Source organism: Crotalus tigris, unplaced genomic scaffold, assembly GCF_016545835.1.
Source record: "Crotalus tigris isolate CLP2741 ecotype Arizona unplaced genomic scaffold, ASM1654583v1 scf7180000021230.206812, whole genome shotgun sequence".
Taxonomy (NCBI): Eukaryota; Metazoa; Chordata; class Lepidosauria; order Squamata; family Viperidae; genus Crotalus; species Crotalus tigris.
This window is the reverse complement of record NW_024098411.1, coordinates 131,651-159,257: the sequence shown is the minus strand read 5'-3', so window position 1 is coordinate 159,257 and position 27,607 is coordinate 131,651. Positions and strand designations below refer to the sequence as shown.

General features: G+C 39.9%; 1 protein-coding gene across 2 annotated transcripts; it reads right to left on the bottom strand.

Moving 5' to 3' along the window:
• Positions 1-126: 126 nt before the first annotated feature.
• TMEM168 (transmembrane protein 168) lies at positions 127-27,563 on the bottom strand. 2 transcript variants are annotated; one of them, XM_039369784.1, is made up of 5 exons: positions 27,451-27,563; positions 23,981-25,236; positions 21,614-21,756; positions 20,465-20,739; positions 127-520 (listed from the first exon to the last, which is right to left on the bottom strand). In XM_039369784.1, exons 2-5 carry the CDS (start codon positions 25,115-25,117, stop codon positions 513-515), a joined length of 1,563 nt encoding a protein of 520 aa, XP_039225718.1. In that variant the 5' UTR covers positions 25,118-25,236; positions 27,451-27,563; the 3' UTR covers positions 127-512. The 2 variants fall into 2 exon arrangements, with proteins under 2 accessions (XP_039225718.1, XP_039225717.1); XM_039369783.1 differs by lacking the exon at positions 127-520 and adding an exon at positions 4,423-5,721.
• Between the last annotated feature and the right edge of the window lie 44 nt (positions 27,564-27,607).

Below are 27,607 nucleotides of genomic sequence, written 5' to 3'. Positions count from 1 at the left end.
GAGACTTCAGAGAAAACTACATGAAAGGTAATAGCCCCCTTTGTTATGATTAGGCCTTTTTGGTGCTATCCACATTCAATCCCTTTGAAGTTGTACCGAAGGAAGTGAGGGCCATAAAGCCCCTTTGTTCACCCCCTTCCCTTCATTGTATGACAGAATCCAGAGAAGGCAGAAATGGGGTTTTCTATAACTGATAACTAGAGATGAAATATAATTGGATTCTGACACTGCCCATTCCATTCGTAACTTGAGAATTCATGGGAGTGAATCTCATACCTTGAAAGAGATCACTCCCGGCCTTCGCCCACACATTTGCTAATTGAATGCGTCGGCGAATGCGCAGTTCGTTAAGTGCTGTTGGAATATTCATGAGCAGGAAGAGTCATGTGGTAACTCAGTCAGCCAATGGGAAGAAAGTGCTACTGAGTGTGCAAAAAGGGTATTGAGTTAGAAGCTGAATTTTCAGTCTCAGGTTTGTCTCTGTATCTCTCTGTAAGAAGTCTTCAATTGAGCTATGTTGCTGTAAAGAAAAATGTATGGTATTGTAAATATTTTGATATGAATACAAAGTTATTTTGAATCAGCTAAATGCAGTCAACTGTGAGAGCTTCTGATTTATTTTTTAACCAACAGAGAAATTAAAATTCTCTAACAAGTGCACACGAGGTATCTCAGTGTAGGGAAGGCCATGGGTGGGCTAGTGATGAAACAGGCCTCCAAGGCCTGCCCGACCCACAAGAAACCTAATGCTTCCTCCTTCCCTTCCTGCCGTGCCAGACTCACCTTGCAAAAATCTTCTCTGCGGTGGTTTCTGCCTTTGAGGGAGAGGAGAGTCAATGGAAACTGCTGGGTGCCATAAAATCATGCAAGTTCAGGCACTGATCCTCTTTTGCAGAGAATGGGTGCCTGAACTCTTGCAAGAACATGGACCCCAGAAACTGATTTTGGGGGTGAAAAATGTTTGCAGTGTCTGTCTCCTGCTCCCCACCCAATACCTTCCCGCCATTGCCAGAACACTTTTTACCCAGATGGAGACCTTGGTGAGATCAGAAGCTCCGTCTGGCTGCAAATGGGGTGCTTTGAGACGCTCTGTTTTGCAGCAATTCGAAGTGCTCCATAGGTGTTCAAACATTTTAGCTGAATGGAGACCTTAGGGAGACTGGAAACTCGATCTGGCTGCAAATGGGGCACTTTGAAATGTTCCATTCTGCTCTGTTTCAAAGCACTCTATAGGCACTCAAATACTTTTAGCCGAAGATCCTGGGGAGACTGGAAGCTCCATCTGGTTGCAAACAGGGCAGTTTGGAATGCTCCATTCTGCTCTGTTTCAAAGTGCTCCATAGGTGCTCAAACACTTTTTAGCTGGATGGAGATCTTGGGGAGAGTGGAAGCTCTATATGGCTACAAATGGGGTGCTTTGAAATGAAGCGTTTTGCTCCATTCACAAGCGTCCCATTTGCAGGCAGGCAAAGCTAAAAAGTGTTCTGGTGGTGGTATCGCAAACACTTTTCTCCTGAAAATCAAAGTTTCTGGGGTCCATGATCTCCCAAGAGTTCAGGCACCCATTTTCTGTAAGAGGGATGGGTGCCTGAACTCATGCGATATTACAGCACCTGGGAGCTTCCATCGACTCTCCTCTCCTCTTCTTCAAAGGCAAAGAAATCACATCAGAGAGGATTTTGTAAGGTGAATCTGGCATGGCAGAATAGGAGGGGGAAGCAGTTGTGGGGAACATGGGGGGATAGGGTGAATGTTGCAGAGCTTCTGCAGTTGTTCATAAAGGCGAAGAACTGCCGCGGTGCTGCAACATTCGTAATTTTGGGACACGCTTGTAAACACTAGGGGCGCTTATCGCGTAATTTCGAATGAGCACTAACTGAACACGTGTAACTCGGGGATTACCTGTATTAATTTTATATATGTTTTCTCATCCCAAATGATAAAATTGAATCCACTGACAGAGAAACAGATTTGACTAGATTTTAGAACAATTCTTAACCCTGGGTGGTGTTTTACTAAAGAAAATTTTATGAAGTGAAAGGGCTACATCTCATTAAAAGAAAATAACCAAGAAATTATTACATTTCCCTTTGCCTAGTGCATGCTCCCCAAAAGATGGAGAAAATTAATTTATGTCATTTTTATATAATCCAATTAAGTTTAACAAAAAGTAACAAAATTAAATAGCTGAATATAGGAGGAGACAAAAATATAAAAATATACAAACAAGTCATACATATATAAACAATACTTTATAGTATAAGTTCAAAAAAAACTGATTAACAAGGATTTTTTTCAAGAAAAGTGTTATTCATTGCTGACAGTAAATTCAGGCATAAATCAATTTTAGCATACTAAAACCTCAAATAATCCACATAAAATAATGATGAGAAAAGAATGCAGCTATATAATCAAGAAAATGGCTTAGTACTTTTGTAGATATAATTAATATACTTTCCACCTAGATCCAAATTACTTGGATGTATCAGTATTTGCATGTTATAGGAAATGTGTACAAAAAGGAGAACAAATGAAATAATATAATAATAATAATAATAATAATAATAATAATAATAATAATAATAATAATAGAGTTGGAAGGGACCTTGGAGATCTTCTAGTCCAACTCCCTGCTCCGGCAGGAAACCTATACCAGGGGTGTCAAACTGCTGGCCTGCGGGCTGGATGCGTCATGGTGAAACCGCGCCCACCCCATTGCCGGCAATGGAAAAAAAGTCACGATACGTCACGACACGTCACGTGACATTGCGAGTTTGACACCCCTGCCCTATACCATTTCAGACAAATGGTTGTCCAGTCTCTTCTTAAAAACTTCCAGTGATGGAGCATTCACAACTTCTGGAAGCAGGTTGTTTCATTGATTAATTGTTCTGACAGGAAATTTCTCCTTAGTTCTAGATTGCTTCTTTGATTATTTTCCATCCATTGCTTCTTGTCCTGCCCTCAGGTGCTTTGGAGAATAGCTTGATTCCCTTTTCATTGTGGCAACACCTGAGATATTGGAACACTGCTATCATGTTACCCCTTGTCCTTCTCTTCATTATATACCCAATTCCAGCAACCGTTTTTTATATATTTAAGCCTCCAGTCCCCTAATCATCCTTGTTGCTCTTCTCTGTACTCTTTCTAAAGTCTCAACATCTTTGTAAATGTAATGTAATGAGTTAAAATAATTAACTCATTAAGCACAAGAATACTAAATTCTAAAACAATATTTTAAATAATAGCTAGTTTCAGAAACAACTTTCAAGGAATGTTTTTCTCCTGCTTTACCTATTGTTTAATGAGTCCTGACAACTTGAAATTAAAACTGATTTTTTTGGGGGGGCTGAAACTGCATTTTAGGACAAAAGTACTCTGATCTCATCTAGGCCTAATTACCTCTCTGATATTATTTATAAAACATGGGTTATTTAATAACTGGGTTATTTTCATTCTGGCAATCTTGGCAAAGGATGCACAGAACTTGTTTTAGGAAAAAAAAAAATCCTGATTTTTAGTTAGACTCTCATCTTGATTCAATCATTATAGAATGCTTAATTTGTTATTATTGGCCAAAAAACATGGAGTTAATCTTATTTATAACTCTGAATGTTGTCTCTTGGCAAGTGGTTTCTTTAGGGGCATTGGTCTTTGCAGACCATTGCTGTTGAGTGGAATAGGCAATGCAAGAGAAAGAATTTTTCCCAGTTCCTGAATCTGTCAAACTATGAACTGTTAAACAGAAAAATAGCTTAAGTAAGAAAAGTACAATTAGTAAGGTTTTAGCAGTATTGTTACTATTAATGCACATTTTAAATTAAAATTCTGTAGTAACTGATAGTAATTTGGATAAATATAGGAGTGGCACTTAATGCACTGTGAATCTATTTTTATAGTGCTTGACAAAAGTATGAAGTACTTACTGTAATCAATAATTACAAAACAGATTTCCATTTAAAAAGTTAAAGTAAGAATGCAGATTATATCATATTATCTCCAGATATTGCCAGTTTTATCTTAGTCTATACGCTTTCATTGTGCTGTACATTTTATAAGGTAAAAGAGAGGTGAAAACAAGCCATTTAACTCCCATAATTAGAAACATTAAATGGGTTTGTGGGGATACTTTATCTTAATTTTATAGTTCTAAAACTGTTGCATGAATCATTAGTATTCAGTGAATAGTTACAACTAAAAATTGACCAGCAAAAAAAATGAACTGAAGATACCTTGTTTTTTCATATATGCATTTTAGTTACTACTCAATTATTTTCTAGCTCCACAAAGAAAAAGATTCTGCAGCTTAAGAATGTATTTTTTAAACTAAAATCAATGTGTTTCAATGTGAAGAAAAAATATAATAAAAAGATGCTTTGCTTTCTCCACTGAAAATCAGAGAAAAATATCAATTTAACCTTGCTGAGTTTAGCTTTGCTGAGTTTATTTATGATGTGTTAATTAAGGCTTGAAATATTCAAAAATTAATTTCAGCATCATTTCAAAGACAAAACATTATGCTTCTAATCCTAAGAATAAGCTCCAGTAATACTTACTCCCATGTATGTTTGTCTAGGCTTAGGATAGAACTCCTATGTACATGCACATGAACATTTCATGGAAAAATGTAACATTCACTTTAGTTCATTTCAACATGAATTAAAGTGCCAACCTGAATTAAATTACAGCTATCTAGCTGGCATAACTTGATTTATTTTAGTTCTTTGCTGCTTTATGTTTTGAAGCCCTTCAAAACAAAAGGTTATCACTATTCAATAATCTCTCTTCCAATGACCTAGGATTGAAACAGATATATTTGTCCTATGGAATGTTTAGAACAGTGTTTAGTAAGTGTGAAATTTGACAAATTTGTATCAGACAGCTGCAATGCAAAAAAGCACACAAAGCTGTCTCTCAAATCTATGGTCACATTTAATGGCTCTTATGGAATTCAAATCCAATTTGGTTACAAATTTCACTTAACATCTATGCTGTTTTTGTTTTCAAATGGAGTTTCTTATTTTTCTGAAATCTTGCATTTGCTCAAGAAAATACAAAAAGGAATATGGCTACATGGGTAACAACATATCTTCAAAAAGTAAAATGTAAGAAATAAAAAATTATAAGTCAATCCTGTTTCAAGTTTTAAGAGTTCTCATTTCTGGTTCTTAGGTTAAGATCTGATGAGTTTAAAGCCTTGTCCTGTATCCAATACTGTAGGAAGAAACCAACTCATTTTTAATCGTTTTAAGCACCTAAAACAAAATTTGCAAATCCAGAAGAGATTAAGCCCACAGAACCAGCTTGCAAGATGAACCAATGGGTATGTGATGTGGGGAAAATACACCATCCAGTGCTTGGCAACATCATTTTCAGTTGGCAAATGTAAAGTGTAGTCACTCCATCCTTTTGACACTCCATACACAGCTTTCACAGTACGCCCCTTTTCAAACCAGCTGATATTGTGATTAGAATTACAATTGTATTCAACCCAATCTTGGGTGAAATCACCAAGATGGGGAGGGTCTGATTCTTCTATGTCTACTACTTTAGCCAATTCTGCTCCTTGCACTGCGATATACAAGTCACTGACTTTTCTGACTTCTTTAACCCAAGGCTGAGCATTCTCACAGTCTAAAACTATAATAAGCCGTGAACAAAAGGAGCCATTCTTGTCTCTCCACCAGTCTAAAAGCGTGTCAAGCTGTAATGAATCTCCACCTATGAGAGAGCCAGAAATGCAATAATTACCAAAAAGAACAATTCCTATTTTAATACCAGTCTCATGTTTGTCATGATTTTTTTAAATAACACTAAAAAATTAGCACGACCTGCAAGAATGTCCTCAACTTTGTTTTGTTCAGATCAAGTTCATTACAGAAATCCTATCCATGAAAAAATCACTACTGAAGCTCCATGAAGCCAATACATGGAGGAAAAAAATACTTCTGATAATAAATTAAAAATACACTATTGACTTCTTTGGAACGTAGAATCTAGAAGTTTGTCTTCTCCCATCTTTTTCTTAAAGCACTGGTCATACTTGGAACAATTAAAGTATGCTATTATCTGTCTGACAAAATGCTCTTAAAATGAAAATGAAAAGTATGTCTTAATGTTAACCATGAATTAATATTATTAGCCGACAAATGCACAGAAGATGAAAAACTAAATCAACCAGTCTTTGGACTATATATAGTGTCATGTGTGTATATGTGTGTGTGTGTGTGAATACACACATACACACACACACAAACATATTATTTGTATACACACACACATACATACACATTATACACACACACACACACACACACATATTATATACAATGTATATAATATATGGTATGCATTGAAATAATACAAGGCTCATGACTTTTGTATCTCCAATTCTGGATCTAAAGTGTGAAATACAACCAGAACAGTATAAAACATTTCTGCAATAATGGTTTCTTAAGTACAAGTTATTCATTCAGATTCAAATAACATATTGGACCAGAGTTAAGATACTTTAAGAAAAACAAGACCTGATTATATATAAATCAAAGTTATACATTCTGTTTATGAATCAGGACAGATATCAACATGCTTTGGAACTATCAGCTTTTGAAAAAAAAATGTTTTTCCTGAATCAACAGTCAATGCATCTAAATGGGGCAAAATAATCGCACCCCATGGGGCTTTCCTGTTTTTGTTAAGCAATTCCCATTATAACTCTAAAAGAAGCAACATGTTGTGTAATCAGAATTAACTAGAGCAGTTATGCAACCAAGGAAGTACCATTCAAGGAAGGAGTTTACTTTTAATTAGATGTGAAATTAGTTTTAAGACCTCTATAAATTCTTTTACAATGATATAAAAATGTTAAAATTCTTTGTTTTGAAAATTTTTGATCATTAAAATATTTGTTACACATTTCTAGAAAATACAATTAGAAAGTTAAGGAGTTCAGTCATTGTTTAACTTGCAATCAAATGATATCTCATGATTAGTAGAGTAATATTTTCACTGTGTCAAGACTGACTCGTAATACACCTCTACTTGCAACTTGACAACAGAAACAAAGAGTGGGGGGAGGGGAATGCTTGGAGTGTATTGGAAGCTATGAGGGAGGTGAGAAATTTATGTGAAACGTTTGCAGCCTAAGAAATTCCTGACACTTCAAGGCTGTGCAATGGTAACCTTCAGAAGGCACAGACTGTTTTCCCAAAGTAAAAAGAACATGTTGGATTGGTGGACAATGGGTGACCCAAATGGGGAAAAGGGGAAATTAACTATGCCTATGCCTGTATGGATCTATCAGTAAAGTTATACTCTTGGCAAAATAATGTCCCAGATTTTTTTTTTTGCTGCATATGCCAATGGGACAATTGACATTAAGCTAACTCTCCAACAATAGCCTACCTGGACCCCACTGGGAGGCCAACAACCCCAAGATGTCGGCAGAATCAGAGAAGAAGAAGTCGGGAGAAATCCCAGCCTGAGAGGCTCCGGCAACAATAAGTACGAGAGAGCAGGCGAGGGACACCCAATACTAAGTCCCAAGACTTTCTGGGTGACAAAAGTGGACAAGGCGGCAGATGCCAAAAAGCTTTTAGTCTCATTGGGAGTCAATGTGATCCAAGGGAGCAGGTGGAAAATGAGATGGCCAGTTGAGTGGGACGAGCCTACTAAGTGGAAGCTCCCAATTGCCACCTGTAGCCCATCGATGGAGCAGCTGAGGGAGAAGTTTGGCAGCTTGGAGATCTGGGCGGCCATGTAACCTAGGGCCACAGTGACAGTAACCAGGACAGGAGGACTGAAGTCGCCAGCAGTGTCGACTACACCACAGCTCCATCTCCTACAGCCAACTGCCCATCCCGACCGGCACGGCTGGGATCCTGGCAGCTGGACCTGCTACCCTATCCCCAGCATGGCAGCAAGTGGTTCTGGTGGCTCCAGCAGCAGCTGGAGTCTCTGCACTGGTGCTGGTGGCAGGGCTGCCACTGGGATATGTCTTGGTGCAAGAGAAGGGGTCTCCATCCCCCAATGGTCCGCTCTGATGGGGGCCCAGACAACCTGGCCCAAGTATGGCACCATACGGAGTGCTACGGAGAGATGTATACAGATGATGCAACCTGGGTTCATGTTGTATCTAACTTGGAAGAGAGCGCTTCGGGATGGCTGGTGTCCCTACACAATGAGAAGACTTCGGAGTTGAATGACCTGGATGCCTTCATGCAGAAGTGCAAGCGTGATTTGAAGACCCCATGGCAGCTTGACGGGCAAAAGCCCGCATCCTTACTGAAGCAAGGCAAGCGGCCAGTAATGGAGTACATCCAAGACTTCCGCAGCCTGGCTAGCTATCTGAGAGACTGGCCTCCCATCCCCCACCTCCAAGCTAGCTGAAGAAAAAAACAGACCCAAGAAGCCAAAGGAGAGAGGATGGAACTCTAAACCCCACCAGAGTGGGCCCAGTCTTCTACAAGAGTGACAGTGAAGGAGAAGACAAACTGACAGTAAGTGGCACCATCGTCCCCATGATGGCCAGGGTGGAGACTGTGGTGTCCTCAGGGTTAAAGGGGGTTCTAAAGGCCCTATTCGACTCGGGGTGCATGAGGTGTGTGATTAGCCCCCAGGTGGTAGAGAAACTAGGGAAGAAACTGAGAAAGCTGAGGCAGCCCATGGCATTTTCCCAGTTAGACGGCTCAATAATGGGCGGAGTGCCAAAGATCTGCCTGACTGAGCCAGTAAAGCTCAAAGCTGGGGCCCACATAGAGACTATTCACCTCATTGTAGTCCCCAGGATGACCAAGCTCATGGTCCTAGAGTTAACATGGTGAAAAAAGTGGAACCTGACTGTGAATTTGGACAGAGACAAATGGCAGGTGCAAAGGGAAGCTTCCAACCAGCAAGGGCTAGTGAAAGTATTAAGAGCCAGCCATGCGTGGGACTTCTGGTTTGCATCATAGTGATGCAGCAGAGGGGATGTGAGCTCCCACTTCCCATGGCTGATTTCGCTCTGCCAGGGGGCTCTAAAGGGATCTAAAGTTGCCCCGGAGAGGCGATGAAGAAGGAGGGGACCCTCGTTGATCACGGAAAGACGGCAATTGATCTGTTTGATCCGAGGAAAGCCCTCCAAACCAGCAGGGGAAAGACTGGCTACATTTCTGTGACTAGCCCAAGCTACTGACAACTGAAAAAAGAAAGCACTAATCAGCAGATCATAAACAGCGTGTTTGGAACTGGGTGAGAATACTGATTCTTTCTCTACTACTTTGATACTTGATTCCCTGGAAAAGACAAATTTACAAAAAGTAAGAAAGTCCCCAATGCGAGAAGGAAGGGGATTTTTGCCCCTCCTTCCAGAGGAACAAAAGTGGCAGCTTAATTCTTTTGGGGGGGGGGACAGAAACAGAGAAGTACATAATATTAAAGTGGAAGTAATATAAAGACATAGCTTTAACAAACTTGAGAACTGAGAAAACTGTTAAGATTTTTCTTTTTGAAAGAATATTGTGGTGAAGTTTAAGAAACTTTAAAGCTGAAACAATTCCTCGCTTGAAGTCAGGGGTCTTCAAACTTGGCCCTTTTATGACTTGTGGACTTCAACTCCCAGAATTCCTCAGCCAGACATGCCGGCTGAGGAATTCTGGGAATTGAAGTCTACAAGTCATAAAAGGGCCAGGTTTGAAGACCCCTGCTTTAAGTGCTAGAAAATGGATATCTAAGGACATCTAGTGGTGGAATAGAAGTACAGCACCAAATCTGTTGTGTCTCACAAAGTCCAGATACAGATAACTACTTAGCCTCTTTGATCTTCAGTGAAGCTCTTAGTTCAACAGAGAGCAGCTGGCAAAGGAGAAAAACATCCTGGGCTATTCTCTGCATGGTGGGAGTTACAACTGTTTTGAAACTTGCTGACCCTCTTGGATTACAAACATTAACTTTTGACTTTTTGCCTTTTTGTTACTTTTGCCTGGGAGAGACCTACGGATTAATCGTAGGGTGGTTGGACATTTTGGATTACAAACATCAGTTGAGTGATAATTTTTGGATTCCTGGACAGAAGAACTGTTACAAAATACTCCTTTTGGTGGTGGACCTATATTTTGGAACTTATTGGACTATAAGGGCTATATACAAAGACTATAACAACTATATGAGAATGATTTTAAATTTAAATTTAAGTAGTATATTGTTGTATTGACTATAAGATTGGGCATGTTAGATAAGGCCAGCACTTGGGGAATATAATAGAGGGTGGGAACAAAAATGAGTGCTCCACACCTAGCTAAAAGTGGTAAAAAACCATCCCCAGTATATGCCTCCGAAACCCCCAGCCTGGTATATCAGAGAGAAAAAGCTAACAACTTTCAGAAGGAAATGCAATCTATACTGCAATTAATTCAAGAGGCAATTGTTTCACACAAAGAAGATTCAAGAAGAAACTATGATGAGACTAAAGGCAATCTGGATAAGATAAATGAACAAGATTTTAACTTAAATTCAAAATTAGAAAACCTTCAGAAAATGACTATAAAGAATGAACAAGGAACTCAGAAAATAGAAGACAATTCAGAGGAAGCTGATCCAAAGAAGGATATAAAGGAAGAAAATCAAAGACTGGTGCAGACAAAGAAAAACATGGAAGACTCAGTGACAGTAATGGAAACGGAAAAGGCATCCTATCTCTCAAGATGACAGAATATATCTGAAGATAAGGAAGAAGACTTTATAGAACAGATTATAGAGCTTTTAGAAGAAACGTTAGAAATTGGGAAACAAGAAATGAAAAGAGAAGCCGAGGAAGAAGGAAAGTTGGAGTTTTTCAATGAATATAAATGGGTTGAACTCCCCTCAGAAATATCTTACCTAAATGCTTTTTCCTATTTAGAATAGTACCCATAAAAACAGAGAAAAAATTATTTGACAATCTAAATACACTGATTTGGAAATTTATCCGGCAAAGGAAGAAAGTTAGAGCTAGATTAAAGAAAATAGAGGACTTGACCTACCAGATGGGGCCTTATATTAACAAACATGTGTTTGAATTCAGCTAAAGGAAATAGATAACACTTAGACGCTGAAAGATTATTATACTTAGAAAGATATGATTTATAATTAGGATAGTACACTTTTCAAGGATATGTGAAATATGAAAATATCAGGATGGCTCTTAACAAGAGAAGCTTTTACTCACCCAAACATAATCAATTTTGAGAAAATTGTAACCTATAAAGATGTTTTGAATATTGAAGGGAAACCAAAATTAAAATAAGAATTGGAAGAACAGGGTATTGATTCAATAGAGTGCCCTCAATTACAAATATAATTGAGATATGAGTTGGATAGAAAAGATGTTATAAACTAGAACGATTTTTATTAGGTACAATATTAGAAAAATATTATGAGAAAGTGTATACTTAATGTTGCATGTATTAATAGCAGTAAGAATTGTATTTACTTAGTGCTGAAAAAATGAAGAAACATTACCTGAAGAAGAGAGGACCAAGAAAACACTGGATTGTATAGAAATGGACAGATCAATACTGAAGGATATAGAAAAAGAAGACATAAATAATTTCAAAAAGGAGATATAATTTTGTCACTGGCCAGAAAAAAGGGGTAGAGATTAGGAATTCAATGTGTATTATTAAGTAAAAAATAGACCCAGACAACATGTTGTTTACTAAGCACTTATGATTTGTAAAAATAATAAATTAATAAAATATTATATATATATATATATATATATATATATATATATATATATATATATATATATATATTATATATATATATATATATATAAAGAGCCAGCCACGCATCTGCAACTAGAAGAGTGAAAGTGGAAACAGCAAATACACTAATGGAAGGTGGTGAAGTAGAGCCATTGATTCCACAAGAATACTGTGACCTAGTGGAGGACTTTAGTGAAAAAGAATCAGACACGCTCCCACCCCACAGACTGCAGAATTAAAATCATGCCAGGGGCCAAGTTACCTAAATAAAAAATGTATTTAATGTCACCCAGAGAGATGGAAGAGCTCCGGGTGTTTATAAACAAGAACCTGGCTGGGAAGTTATTCAGCCAGCAAAGTTGAGGACAGTTACCCCATGCTCTTCAAGAAGAAGGATGGGTCCCTTAGGCTGTACATGGACTATAAAGGCGTAAACTGTATTTGTGTGGAAAATATGTACCCACTCCCTCTTATGAGGGAAATGTTAAACTATCTGGCTAAAGGGAGGATTTCACTAAACTGGATTTGAGAGAGGTGTATGAGGATAAAGGAGGGGGATGAGTAGAAAATGGTATTTAATTACCCCCTGGGCTGATATAGGTTTCAGATGATGCTGTTTGGTCTGCATTGAGCGTCTCCCATACTCATGCAACTAATGCAAGTCCTGCATGAGCACCTGTATAAAGGGGTGTTTGTGTACCTGGTCAATATATTGATATACACATGTGAAACTGGTCAGAGCAATGCTTGAAAAATTACGAAAAGCTCAGCTCTATATCTAAGTGTGATTATCACAAACCAGCCTAGACTATAAGGTATCAAATCTCAAAAGAGGGAGTGGAAATGGATCCCAGCAAAGTGAAGGCAATATTAGAGTGGGAATCCCCTCAAACCAAGATATAGTCACAGTTTCCTTGGTTTTGTGAATTTCTACCACCAATTCGTCCCCGAATTTGCCCAGATATCCCTGCTGATTACCAACTTGCTGAAAATGGGAGGGGAGAGTAAAGCCGAAGCCTGGCAAACCTCTGAATTGGTCCCTCAAGTGCTGAGCTGCCTTCGAGAAGCTAAAGCACTTTGCAGCGGAGCCTATCTTAAAGCACCCTGACCCGGATGAGACATTTGTCACACAGGCAGATACTAGTGATGTGTCTGTGGGTGCAATTCTACTCCAGAAAAATGCTAAGAGGGAACTGCAGCCCTGTGCCTATATGTTCCGCAAGCTTTCTAAGACCGAGAGGCAGTGGACTATTTGGGAGAAGGAGGCTTATGTGGTCTAATGGGCTCTCTTAACCTGGAGGCAGTTCCTAGAAAGCAGTAAAATTCCATTTGAAGTGTGGACAGACCACAAGAACTTGAAAGCATTTAAGACTCCCCAGAAGTTATCCTCTAAGCAGATACAGTGAGTGCAGTACTTCATCTTTAACCTCTGCTACCTACCTAGAGAGAAAAACCTTTTGGTGGATGCTCTCTCCCAAATGCCCCAATACAACAGTGCGCGAGAGGAAGTCTTTACTCCATCATCCCATCCCCACAATTTGTGGCACTAGCCCTCACGAGGCAGCAGAGGGAGTTGCCCCTGCAATCAATCAAAGACCTAGTGCAGCTATTGAGGGATGCCTTGTCAAGAGATGAATGGTTTCAGTGGCACAGATCTGAGATCGGGGGACGCTTCCGTGGCCTCTGTGGCACGATCTGGGTGCTGGAGGCCTTTTCTAGACTGCTACCACCTGGATCTGAGGCCAGGGGATGCCTCTGCGGCCCTCTGGCAGCCCAATCCAGGCACTGGAGGACTTCTCCAAGCTGCTGTTGCCTGGAAACAGGCCACCGGAAGGCCGCAGAAGTGTCCCCTGGCCTCAAATCCAGGCAGCAGAGGCCTGGAAAGGCCTCTGATGCCCCAATCCGGCCTCCTGAGGTATGCAGAAGCGTCTCCTGGCCTCAGATTTAGGCAGCAGCAGGAACCACAGCGGAAACAGATCTTTTCAAAGGAGTCCGGTGTGGCAGGAAGGTAGGGGGAAGCATGAGGTATCTTAGTGGGTTCCCGTAGCTCAGCGTTAAGACCTGCTACTGAACAATCCCCTCCCCCAATTTAGTGAGAGGAGGAGAGCACTTTGAAATCAAGGAGATCCTTGACTCCAGGAAATTTAAAGGGAAGTTGCAGTATTTAGTGTTGCGGAAGGGGTATCCTTTAGCAGATGCTGAGTGGGTGGTAGTGAAGGATGTTAGGGCATCTAGACTCATTAGCAAGCTCCATGCTAAATATCCAAACTAACCCAGATAGGGTGCTGGGGTAGAAAACTTTGTGTTGTGTAATATTTTGTACATTTGTTCTGTCTTTTTCAGCCGTATCTTTTTTCTGGAGGGTTGGCATATCAAGGCTGACTTGAAATGTATCTCTACTCGCAACTTGACAACAGAAACAAAGGGAGAGAGGAGGGGAATGCTTGGAATGTATTGGGAGATGAGAGGGAGATGAGGAATGTATGTGAAACATGTACAGCCTGAGAAAATCCTGGCACTTCAAGGCCGAATGATGGGAACCATCTGAAGGTGCAGACTGTTTTCCCAAAATAAAAAGAATGTGTTGGATTGGTGGATAATGGACAATGGGTGGCCCAAATGGGGAAAAGGGGAAATTAACTATGCTGTTTTCACACGAAAACCTCAAAGCTGGCTGCGTTTCTTCTGTGCCTGTATGGATCTATTAGTAAAGTTATACTCTTGGTAAAAATAATGTCCTAGGAGCTTCTTTTGCTGCATATGCCAATGGGATGGTTGACACATCGTGGCAAATGGGGCTAGCAGAATCAAAATATAACCTCTTTATCAAGATTGAAATCATGTTTTATTAATTCTGTTACACAGTGCTATGACATGTCAGGTCCCCATAGATTCCTAACAGGATGCTGCCATTCTGGCAGGAGATGCGAACTTTGGAGTTTTCCTGTGATGTATCCATTTGTGCTTTGTTCCTCTTTTGCTTTGATGTATCTTTCTGGGAATGGGAGAGGGAGGGATGAGCCTGGGGCCATCTGTTTTGTCTCAACTCCAGGGAAACAAGATCGAGGCAGAATGAGTTCTTATTACCTTCTCAGCACGGAGTTCTCATAACATCTGGATTGGCTTCCTGTGGACTGGGCAGTTGGGAGGGGTTTTGAAGAGTGGGTTTAACCTAACGTTTTTGTGTGGGAATTTCAGATTCTGCCTGCTTTCTCTGCATTCACTGTCTCTCAATAAAAATTCCTTTTGAAATGCTTGTTTCAAGAGTTCTGCTTCCTTGAGGGAACAGCTAAGGCAGGACCTTACATTAGGCAGGATCTGCAAAATGGTCAACCTGGAGTGACACCAGTCCAACTGTGGAGACTGTGCACACGATGTCCAACCAGGGCAGTGAGCATGAAGAAGCCAAGTGCTGAGGGGTGACCTCCACAAAGACTCACTCTGACGAAGACTTAGCTGAATGGATGGAGGAAGCTGCCACTCTGGAAGACCCCACCAAACCGAAATGGTTGGCATGGGGAAGAAGGAGGATTGGGAAGGGAAAACCAAAGGGGTTACCCTTACCTGTGGCAGCCAACAGCATGGTTGGAGGTGCAAGATAGAGCTGCTCTATCATAATGGCGGGCTCAAGAAGGAATCAGACCATGCTGATTGTCTTATGAAGCAAGCCATGTGCTTCATGATGGAAGCTTTCCAGACCCTGAAGGCGAGAGAGGCCCCAGGGCATGTGGAGAAGGAAGACTGAAAACCGGAGGAAGCCGCGTGCTGATGGAGTGAGACCCCCTACCCCAGAAACAACTGCGGGCATTGCTGAATCAGTGGAGAGCGTGGTGGCTACACCAGCCAGCCCACCTTGAAGGGCCCTGGGTGGCACAAATGTTCAAAGAGCAGGTGGTGGACCCCAGTGGATGGGAATGGAAGGCATCCCCCCGGGCATCAAGTTCAATGGGGACCCCCAGCAGCTGGAACTTTTCCTCGCCCACATCCTCACCTACATACAGGAATACAGGCGGGACATCCCTAGTTAGGGGGCTAGAGTCAGGGTGGTTACCCTGGCCCTGGAAGGGGCAGCCACCTGATGGATGGTGACCTTGCACAACGCCAATGCTTCAGAGCTCTGAAAGTTCAACCACTTTATGACTGCACTGAGGCATCAGTTCAAGGACCCCCTCGCTGATCAGAAGGCCGAGACCACATCAAGACTGTCAGGCAAGGTTGCCGCCTGGTAATTGAGTGCACCAAGGAGCTCCGGGACCTGGTGTGCCACCTTAACAGGCCAGAAGACAGCCTGATGAGCTGATTTAAAGATGGGCTGAGTGACGACCTGTACCATGTCTGCATCACCCGAGGGGCTCCAGCTTGCCTACATGACTGGTGCATCCTGGCCAAAGAAGCTGAAATTGGCCAAGCACGAAACCAGTACCAATCCAGCAGAGTTTGAAACGATCACCGCCCGGGTGGAAGAGGGAGGCTACCAAGCCCCAGGCAGTTCCACCATCTGCTTCAAATGTGGCAAGGAGGGACACCGGGCGGCCGATTGCAGAGCCAAGACTCCAGCGAAGAAGGAAGACTGGATGCCAGGGGGAAACCAGTTAAGCCCTCGCAATGCCCAAAAGACACGGTCCTGAAAAGCACAAAGATCATTGAGTTCCGTCCCAGCCCAAAACAGGGGAGTAGAACTCCGACCTCATCAGAAGACAACCTGGGATCCTCCCTGGTAAGTGGGTCAATCGCACCAGTGACCATGCCCATAGAACTGTTAATCCCACGTTTGGGGAAAAAAGTGGTCCTAAAGGCTCTACTAGACTTGGGGTGCACCAGGTGCTTAATAAGCCCAACCTTACTAGGAAGACTGGAAGACTCCTCTGCCTGAGGAAGTTAAAGAATCCAATCACTTTTTGCCAACTAGACAGGTCAGTCTCAGGGGATGTCCCAGCCGCTTTTGCTACTGATCCCATAAACCTAGCATGGGAAGCCACTCTTACTTTTATCGTGGCACCTAGCATGGAATGGCATCCTGTATTAGGACTCGCCTAGCTCAAAAAATGGAACCCGCAGGTGGATTGGAGAAAGGGACTGCTGAAATTCCCAAAGAGAGAGCAAGTCCTAGGCAACAACAGCCATGGAGTGAGGAAGGAATCCCACAGAGAAGTAGCGGCTTTGAGGTGCGAGTTGCTGCAAGGCATACCCCAAGAATACCATGAACTGGTTGAGGTGTTTAGTGAGGGGGGCTTGGATAAACTCCCCCCTCACTGACCCACGGACTGTGCATCGAGAATGTCCCCGGGGCCAAGTTGCCAAAGCGAAAGCTGTATTCCATGACTTCAAGGGAGTTAGACAAACTACACAAATTCATAGAAAAAATTTGGCCCGCGGTTTCATTCAGCTGGCCAGACCCTGGGTGGCAACCCCAGTTCTATTCCAGGAGAAGAAAAATGCGTCTCTTCATCTTTGCGTTGATTATACGGTTCTGAATGCGGTGTGTGTGGAAAATGTGTACCCGCTCCCATTCATGAAAAATATGCTGGCCCACCTTTTAAAGGGCAAAATATTCTCTAAACTGTAATTATGGGAAGCCTATTACTGAGCCAGGATTAAGGAGGGAGATGAATGGAAAACTGCTTTTAACTACCCCCTGGGGTGCTTCCAATTCAAAGTGCTCCCTTTTGGGCTGCATGGGACCCCCACAATGTTCATGCAGCTGATAAATGAAGTGCTCCATGAGGACCTATACATGGGGTTTTTTGGTGTACCTTGACGATATATTCACACTGATATGAAAGCTGAGCACATAAAATTGGTCAGAACAGTCCTAAAAAGCTCTGTGCTGCCAAACTATATGTTAAGCTTTCTAAGTGTGAATTTCACAAAGAGAAAATTGACTACTTAGGTTATTGGATTTCCCACGAAGGGGTGGAAATGGATCCAGAAAAAGTGTGAGCTATGATAGAATGGGCACCCCCGCAAACCAGGAAGCAACAGCAAATTTTCCTCGGCTTCGCAAATGTTTACAGGCAATTTATCCCATCCTTTGTGCAAATTGCCCTCCCCATCACCAACTTGCTGAAAACAAAGGGGGTTTCAGCCACTAAAATAAACTATGGAATACCAAGCCTCATTCAAAAAGCTAAAAAGACTTTTGTCCACTGAACCAGTGCTAAGGCATCCAGAACCTGAAAAGATTTGTTATTCAAGCTGATGCCAGCAATCTAGCCATGGGGGCCATACTGCTCCAAGAGAATGAGAAGGGCCAACTGTAACTTTGTGCCTACACAACAAAAAAAATGACAGAAACTGAGCAACATTGGGCAGTGTGGAAAAAAGAGACCTATGCAGTTATGTGGGCCCTCTTCGCCTGGCGACACTTTCTGAAAGGGAGTAAAACCTCTTTCCAAGTTTGGAATGACCACAAAAATCTAGAGACGCTGAACCCCCATCCAAAAAAATTGTCCCCTAAGCAAGCACAGTTGGCCCAACACTTTCAACATTTTAATTTCACCCTCCACTACATACCGGGGGGGGGGAGGGAACCTTCCTAGCTGATGCCCTGTCAAAGATGCCACAATATAACAGTGCCAAATCATAAGTGGTAAAGCCTTTGCTCCCGGCACGGCAATTAGAGCCTCGAGTAACCACGAGGGCACAAACAACAGGTGGATCGCCGCTAGATAATGCTGCTACTCTGGCTTTCAAACAAGCCCTAGAGAAAGATTAGTGGTTCCTCAACCACAAGAACCTCTGCTCCATTCAGGGAGGGTTAGCCTGGGTAGGGAAAAAACTATACGTCCCAGCCAAACTGAAAACAGTACAAACATGCCATGATTCGAAACTGGCAGGGCGCTTTGGGTTCGTAAAGACTCGGCACCTCTTAAAAAGACAATTTTGGCGGTCGTCCCTAAAAAAGGACACCGAGAGCTATGTAGCTAGCTGCCCTACCTGCACAGCAGCCAAACAGAGGCAAGGGAAAACGCCCAGCCTCCTGCAGCCGTTGACAGAGACCTCAGCACCCTGGAGAGAGATTTCCATGGATTTTATCATAGAACTGCCAGAAAGCGTGTGAAACACAGTAATTTGGGTGGTCACTGACCTATTTTCAAAACAGGTCCACTTTATCCCATGCCAGAAGATCTACTGCCAAAGCTTTGGCAAAACTGTTCATTCATCATGTATACCGCTTACATGAGGCCCCAGTTGCATAATCTCTGATAGAAGGGTCCAATTAACTTCAAAGTTCTGGAGGGCATTTTTGGACCTCTTGGGGACAGACCAGAGCCTGAGTTCTAGTCACCATCCTCAAACGAATGGGGGGATAGAACGAACGAACTTAGTACTAGAACAATACTTAAGATGCCTTATTAACTACCAACAAGACAACTGGACTGACCTCTTACCATTTGCTGAAGTCACTTCTAATAACACTATACACACCAGCACAGCCTACACAATAGTCTGACAAAAGAAACTTGAACCTGAGAGTCGGAATGGTGGTGAAGAAAACATTTCAGAAGGCCTTAATAGGATGAATGCAGGAATTAGAATGAGGGATATATAACAAGAGGTATGAAACAGAATAGCCAAAACTTGTAAGACCACCAGCCTGAGATCAAAGCTGGACAAATTTACAGAAAAGATTATTAAATGCTAAGAACCAACATATATCAGATATATTATGTCTGATAATGAAAGCATGCCTTTTTTTATCAAATTCTTTTCTGTTCTGCTATATTAAAAAAGCTAAGGAACACTGCATTATTAGTTTTTTCCATATAAGATAAAAAAACCTGTTCCCACAAACAATGTCACTAATTTTTTTTCTTGTTTATTTTCTTTAATAAACAATATTGTCATGTTCGAGGGAAATATTTGCCTTTTTCAAAGATTGTGCTGTAACAATGGAGAGCAACTGCATGATCCTGAGAAAAAAATGAATCTGCTTCAATGAGTTTTATATAGGTAAAAGCCAGTTTGATGTAGTGGTTAAGGAATCAGGCTAGTAACCAAATGACATTGAGTTCTAGTCCTGCCTTAGGCATGAAACCAGCTGAGTCATTTTGGGCCAGTCATTCTCAGTTCTAAGAAGACAATGGCAAACTACCAAATACCTTGCCAAAAATAGGGGCTTTGCAATGCATGAGAGTACAAATGAAGCACCACCCTCTGAATAATTAAAACCACTGCATCTTTGCCATATTTCACATGGCTGTTTTCAAAACTGCTTCCAGCAGTTTCCAAATATGTGTGAATGCACAACTACTTTATAAGTAGCTTTTAAGTTCCCAAGTAAATGTCATACACATCCTTGCAGAGAGTGCCAGGGGCAGCTTTCAAAACAATTTGTTGAACTATGGCAAAAACATGGCTGCTTTACCAATCTGAAAATAGTCCCTCTTAATAGTCCAGCATACTGCATTTTTAAAAAATAGTTTAGCCTTACTACAGATTACTAAAGTTGTCCTTGAAAATGACAGCATAAATAAGCTTTAAACATGTATAAATGAAAGAAACACAATATTTCCGAAGAATATTAAGGCCTGGCTCTGTCAACTGGCACGGGGATCCAAGAGTGGCACACAACCCCAGGGGTGGTTGGTGGCTTGAGTGCACTCTCTCCAACTTTTTAACTTCATCTATTTTTGTTGAGATTTTAGGGGTTTTATAGATTTTTTTACTTGTAAACGGCTGAGAGTCACTTAAACAGTGAGATGGGCAACATATAAATTTGATAAATATTCAATACTTACCTGCTAGTGCCCATTCCCCAGAGCTGTGAGAATGTCCACTATAGTATAATATATAAGTATCATGCCTAGGTCCATCTGATGTCCGAAGTTCAAGAAATGACTTTAGTTTAGAATGTAATGTGTCAAATGAAAGTCCGCTTGTGGAATAATCACAGCCATAGGTCTCAATCATATGATATACAAAAAACCTTTGGATAGCATTAAGCATGCCTGTTGACCTCAAATTTAGCTCTTGCACATGCTCAGGTGGAAGCAATGTTGGTTGGCCATCAGGACTGAAGGAAATAGAAGAAAAATTGAAAATTGTAATGAATATAACTTATTATAAATTGCTTTACTGTCTAATGTTGTATTATGAAATAATTTACCACTGTAACTGCATGCACTTTAAAACAAGAATGTTCAGTTACAAATGGCTTAAATTAGCAGCCTAAACCATTGAAGAGTTCTGTCTCATTGATAGCATATGCAACGGACATAGTTTTTAAACATAGTCCTACTTCTCAATGATATGCTAACTATGAATATCAATCTGCTTTCTGATACATCGGCACCAATTATTCTATGACCTAGATTCTAGAAGAAGCTCCCCCTCATTTTTCTATCAGTTTTAGTTGGCAGAAAATTCAAGGGGTTATTAGAATCTTTTCCGTATATCTAGGCTCATTCATCACTTCTCTCCAACCCATTCACCTCCCAAACAGATAAGGTCTCACATGAAGCACTGACTGACAGTTACAAACTTTCCAGATCCAAAACTATTGTAGAAAGCAAGTAAACACCAAATTGGTGTGAACAGATGTTTTCAAAAAAAAGAAAGAAAGAAAGAAAAGAAATAGTGATAGAACTTCATTTAGAATGATGTTTCTTTTATAAAAAATATGAATTGAACTTGCTGTTAGGAAGGATTTCATTCAGAACAAAAAGCAATTAACATTACCACTGTTTTCTTTCTTAAAGTTTAAAGTGCTCACTATGTCAGTTTTAATGATAAATCCACACATTACCACGGATTCCTTAAATATGACATATGCAACTTCTCAGATTAGGATAAATAAAGGGCAAAAATGCAAATCTAGTAGATAAATTAGCATAATAGATGACTGCAATACTATGTATTAAATAACATGTATTTGCATTAACACTTACCTGCAAAAATTGGTAGGGATCACAACTGCATAGCCAACACATGTGCCTCCCAAACAACTTCCTAGTTCATGAAACAATCCATGAGCCATAGATTCAAGGGATAAGACAATTAAAAAAACACTCATGAAGATTCCATTGGATTTCTATAATAAATGAATTTGTTGTAAGAATTGAATGCATATAATTACAGTTTATCAGTTTGCAAATGTGAATGAAAATACAGAACATTTAAAATCACAATATTTTAAACATGATTCAAATGCAATACTGTAATCTTAACAATGCTAATTCTGAATTTGGTCCTAACCTCCTTACCTCCTAAAGTGTTCAATTGTATGCACTACAACATTAACAAAAATATAGCTGTACATGCTTATTAAATATATGCACAGACTCAGCCAAATATTTACATTATAAGCCCTATATTTTATATTTCTGATTTTTAAAAGTAATAATATTTCTTACATAAATATGCATTTTCATGAAATAGTAATTTAAGTTAATAAATGAACAATTCCATTGGAAAGAAGTACTCTTTTTTTTCTTGTCACCCAGCTGAGTTAACTGACGCTTGTCCTGTTTCTTAATGGAACTGCAATACATTTATATAACATTTCTCCCTAGCTAAAAACTATTAGTGCCAGCCTCACCTGTCTTAGCCCTTATAAATATAATGAAGTAATGCTAAAAATAAGGAAATTAATAAATTAATTAAATGGTTTTAATTATGATGATTTAATGGCTAAAAGCAAATTGAGGGGGGCCAGGGTATGATGAAAAGAACAGAGAAACCTAAATTAGAGAAAGAATTAACTATCAAGTTTGCTCTGAAGGCAACTTGGTTTACAGATCTTCTATCTTTCAAGGAGAAACTAAAATTAGTGTAACTTCAACCATCCCAGTTAGACAAACAGCTGATAGAACTAAAAGGTATTTCCTGTCTTGTTAGAGCAGACATGTCAAACTCGCGACGACGTCACACGTTTTGGGACTGTTTTGCCATTGCCAGCAATGGGGTGGGCGCGGCTTCCATGTGACGTGACCGGCCCATTGGCCGGCAGTTTGACACCCCTGTGTTAGAGGGAAATAAAGGAGGTAAGAGAAGAGTGGTGACATTCACAGGTGGTGTGTAAAAACAAACAGAAAAGAAATGAAAATAACTAGCTTACTTTAAAAAAAGAAGACAGACTTTGGTCATATCTTGTGACAAGCTAAAGGATCATTCTGTAATTAAGCATGGAGATTTTGTAGCAATAGCTCTTCAGAGAGAATAACGTACCCTCTATCACCACTTCCAACAATGCTATTGTTAAATGAAATGTTTATTTCTCTCTCTCTCAATACTGATTAGGAAAATCCAATATTTGAGGGTCTGCCACAAAGAAGAGGAGGTCAACCTATTTTCCAAAGCACCAGAAGACAAGACAAGAAGCAATGGATGGAAACTGAACAAAGACAGAAGCACCTAGAACTAAGGAGAAATTTTCTGATAGTAAGAACAATCAACCAGTGGAAAGCTGGCCTTCAGAAATTGTGGGTGCTCCAACACTGGAGGCTTTTAAGAATGGATTGGACAACCATTTGTCTAAAATGTTACAGGGTCTCCTGCTTAAATAGGGGGTTGGCCCAGAAGACCTCCAAGGTCCCTTCCAACTCTGTTATTCGGTATTCTGTAAAAGAACTTGTAAGGTAAGTCATAATGTGAATATACCATGAAAGCTCAATATATGAACTCTATGTTCTTTACTTTTAGGATGGCAGCAACTAATGATGCCACTGAATAAAGGGCACTTGGAAAATGAAACAGATTTATTTACACCTTAAATAACTCATCTCAATCTTTATTGCAAGCATTAATTAGCACCAAATATAATAGTTAATGTACAACTACAAATGTAGCTGAACAAATTAAAATAAATGGCAGGGGGTAAATATAAGAATTTTAAATCTATCCCTCAAACATCCCTTCCCATCAGCTGAAAAGTTTCAGCACTGACTTTTATGTCACCAAATCTCTTGCTTGCCCATCAGTCAAATGATGAGATGCAGCCCACACAATAAAAAGGGTTGTCCTTTTTTTTAGCCCAATGAAAATTTTAGATCTTGTGGAGAAAAACAGGAGAAAGGAGTATTTAGTATGTCTACCAACTTGAGTTACCTATAAAGTAATAAAGGTGAGATAAAAATCAAATAAAAATCAAATAAACAGGGTATGGTGGATCCATTTCAAGGCATAATACTGTATCATGCTTTTATTTTTTGTCAAAAGCCTTAATCATAATTATTTTATATTGTTTTATCTCTCTCTTTTGCTACACATACTTTAAAGAAAGTTTGACAGAGGATTGTAAAAACATTAAAACCTACCTGCCAACATACTGTACCCAAAACTGCTGTTGCAAGAAGGCTGAAAAAGACAAGTTGCTCTGAAATTAAACAAAAATGGCGCATTCCTTTAGATGCCATTACTCTGTCAAGGCTATTGTTCTCTGCTCTGTGTGTATAATATATTTTGTGACAGTCATTAAGTTTTGTATGAAATCCCCAGAGAGTTATAAGAAAAATGATGTGACAGATGATCCAGAAAATGCCAAAAATGGAAAAGCCTGGTATTACAAAGTACCAGAGATCCAAATCACCTAGTTTAAGTGCTGAGAGGATGAAAAAAATCAGTTCAATAAGTCCAACAAAAATGACTGAGAATCTTCGGCAAATTCGACCACGATATAAATAAGGTTTCCAACGTTCTGTAACTGAAAGTCCACTGAAGTAAACATCAAGCAGGGGATCAGCTATTAGGCAACTAAAAAAATATCCCAAGGGAAATGGATTTGTTGGTATATGCAAGGATGGAAAAAATAACAAAGAGGCAAGGACTCCAAAAATTACTAAATTTGGAATTGCCAAAAATGATTTCATCCTCAAATCAATAATCAGCATTGCTAAAGCTACAATCAATAGAATAATACTCATGGATTTCTCCACCAGCATAGTTGTACTGGCAATTGCAAATCCAACCAGCTCAAGTACTTCAACTGTTGTTAGTAAAATGGGCCGTTGATGAACACAGCCACATATTCTCTGCACCAAAGCATATAATATTCTTATAATTATGGAAGAAAGAAGTAAATATTTTGTTGCTTCTTCCTTTACATCATTTTTAAAAGAATTATTATCCAGGAAACAAAGAAGGCCAAGTAAAAATCCAAACCAAAGATTAGAGAGACTTAAACTTGCTGCTTCCATTGAAAAATAGTAATAAAGTATACTTGCAATTCCAAGAACAAATAATCCAAGGATAAAAATTATGAGTATTAGTGCATCTGCAGTTTTTTCCCACCTGACATAAAGACCCATACATATTGCTGCCAATAAATTCATTCTGGCCAAATAGCCAAGGTAGCGGACAGAGGAATGCATGTTCACTTCGCGATTTGCTTCTTCCAGACTTGTCATTGCTGCATACAGACAATGGCTTACACAGTAACGCAATGATCTACACATGTAAGCAGATTGGAAGGGATTATACCCACTTTACAGAACATAAATGTTTGAATTTCATCCAAGAAATATGATGCAAAACAGCCTTGTTTCATTTATAATTATCAGTCACTACTGAAGGTCTGAAAAACAAACATAACTTCACATTAATATATTGTATCAAATAAACAGATCCAATACGTCTGCATCCTTACATACTGTTTTTCAGTAAGACATAATTGTAGGCAACACAGTATTAAAATCTTAATATAGTAATATATGAATCCAAAAGGGGAATTTATTTTACATGTTGACTGCAAAGTAAATATGATACATTAGTCAACTTTTATTTCCTGGACATTTGGAGATTCCATTCATTTCTATTATTTCCCCCCCTCATATTTTGATTTTGCCATTTCTCTCATTATTTTGATTTTGCTATTTTTTAAAAAACTTTTCCATATATGAAATGGGAAAGTTGTCATACATTTCCCAAACCTAGTCTTATTTCCATTCAAGAAAATGTGTGGGATATTTATTTATATATTTAAAGTATTTATATGACCACCCAACTTGCAAAAGTGTAAAGTCAAGCAGCACAGAAAAATAAAAATCTCTGTAACTTGTAACTCCATATGTATGAGAAAAGATTAGTAGGTATACTGATGGCAAATTAATTCATTTTACAAAATACAAGATGTAAATATGCATCATATAGTAGCTCATCAGCATAATTTTATACCACCCAGGCCTCTTGATTACAAGCCAAAAATGTAAGGTAATTTTTAAAATTGTTTTTGCAATATTTGGAAAGAATTTGTGGGGCAATGTTGGGTGCCTTACACCTTGTAGTAATATTGTGTGAAGGTTTTCAAAGGTAAACTGGCGTTTAAGCCCTGTACTGTACATCCATCTCATACCTTTAAACCCTTAAAAATCAACTCTGGAAACTACCTGTTATGACTTCTGTAAATTGCACATGCCTGTTATGCCAAATTAATTTTAATATATAGTAATTTAATTTTCTGCCCTGGGCTTGTGCTTTTTAGAACATGGCTATATACAGTATGAGCATGGCAGATGCACATGTTTATTTATTGGGGAGGTGGGGGTGTCACCAGATTTCATTTTAGTTGGGATTGGCATCTACAGATTGGCAGGATAAGAAATCTGAAGCACAGGACTTTTTTTTTTTCCTAAGAGGAACTTTTGAGTAAATGCAATTTTATAATTGTCAATCAAATTTTCTATTATTTTTCAGTTTTGTTTTAATTTTGTATAGTCTAGGAAAAAGGGAATTTATAGATTTATTGGAGAACATCTAAATCCATTGTAAGATCATTACCTATAGTTTCAAATGAAGATGTTATTATTTTCTTAATCTTTCTAGTATATAGAAACAGGTAGCTCCTTATGCAAACCATAAAAGAATAAAGCATAGTTTAACTTTGTCAACTGCCCAAAACATATGCGCAAAATTACAGAAAATCGTCATCCTCAAAATATTAGAAATATACTAATCTTACATTTATGTTGAATTTATTTTAAGTTTAAATTAATCTGGAAAAAACTATGTCGATTTGGCTAGTTTGAAATTTCTTAAAGAATCTACCAGTACTGATCAAGCTACTAAACTGGAATATGCAAAATGCTCATTCCTACGCAAAAATATAGCCATACACTTTGGTTTATTAGGAAAAGAGAAGCGAACTCAATAATATTTTACTTTCAAAACTCGACAGACTGCTATTGCTGTTTCTTTGTCCCAGCAGCCCTAAATGATAGTAAAAATTCTTTTCTTAAGAACCTAATCTAATTATTTCTACACACAAATGATCCAGCCCTGGGCGTTTTAAACATATCAGTTTCATCCCACTTTGAACATGCAGCGCGAGGAAACAAACGTGTTTCCTATTTAATGCTATTGGAGGAAAACTTCGATTTCCTAACGAAGTAAGAGAGCTTGTGAAACGGGGTTAAGGCAGGATGGGGTCTATAGGGTGGCGGGTGGGCACGACACCTATCTTAGCGGCTCATAGGCAACCCGGGTTCATCGCTTGACAGTAGCAGAGCGACTATTTGCTACTGGCAAACTAACAGCCTGGCAACGCAGCGGGTACGCAACCGCTAGATGAGGCAGGAGGCTGAGAGGGCAGATCAACGTCCTTTTTTCCAACGTCAAGTTGGGGCAATCACTCCCCCCATCATATACAAGGCACATTCCAACTATGGTAGCCGGAAGAGGCAGTGGTCGAAGACCCTCAGCAGCCTCCGCGTCCACCTTACGCCTCTGTCCTAATCGAAGATTAAACTGTGGCGCCCGCGTGATTAATATCCCGGGTTCCCTCGAAACTCACCATCCGCCACTTCCACCCAAAACTTCCCCTCCCGCCGCCATTTTAGCGCTTCCTTCAGAGTGTTCTAGGTGGGTACGGGAAGAGCGAAGGTTCAAATCGCGCAACGCTCTGCCCCTGAGCGCGTGGTACCGCTCTTAACCCACAGCGGGAAGGCTGA

What these genes read in the sequence shown, in the direction of transcription:
- TMEM168 (XM_039369783.1), bottom strand. Translation starts at nt 25,117, where the DNA reads ATGTGTAGATCATTGCGTTACTGTGTAAGCCATTGTCTGTATGCAGCA. An exon ending in ATCCCTACCAATTTTTGCAG is followed by an intron (nt 20,740 to 21,613) that starts GTAAGTGTTAAT and finishes TATTTCCTTCAG; the next exon opens with TCCTGATGGCCAACCAACAT. An exon ending in TGGGGAATGGGCACTAGCAG is followed by an intron (nt 5,722 to 20,464) that starts GTAAGTATTGAA and finishes GCTCTCTCATAG; the next exon opens with GTGGAGATTCATTACAGCTT.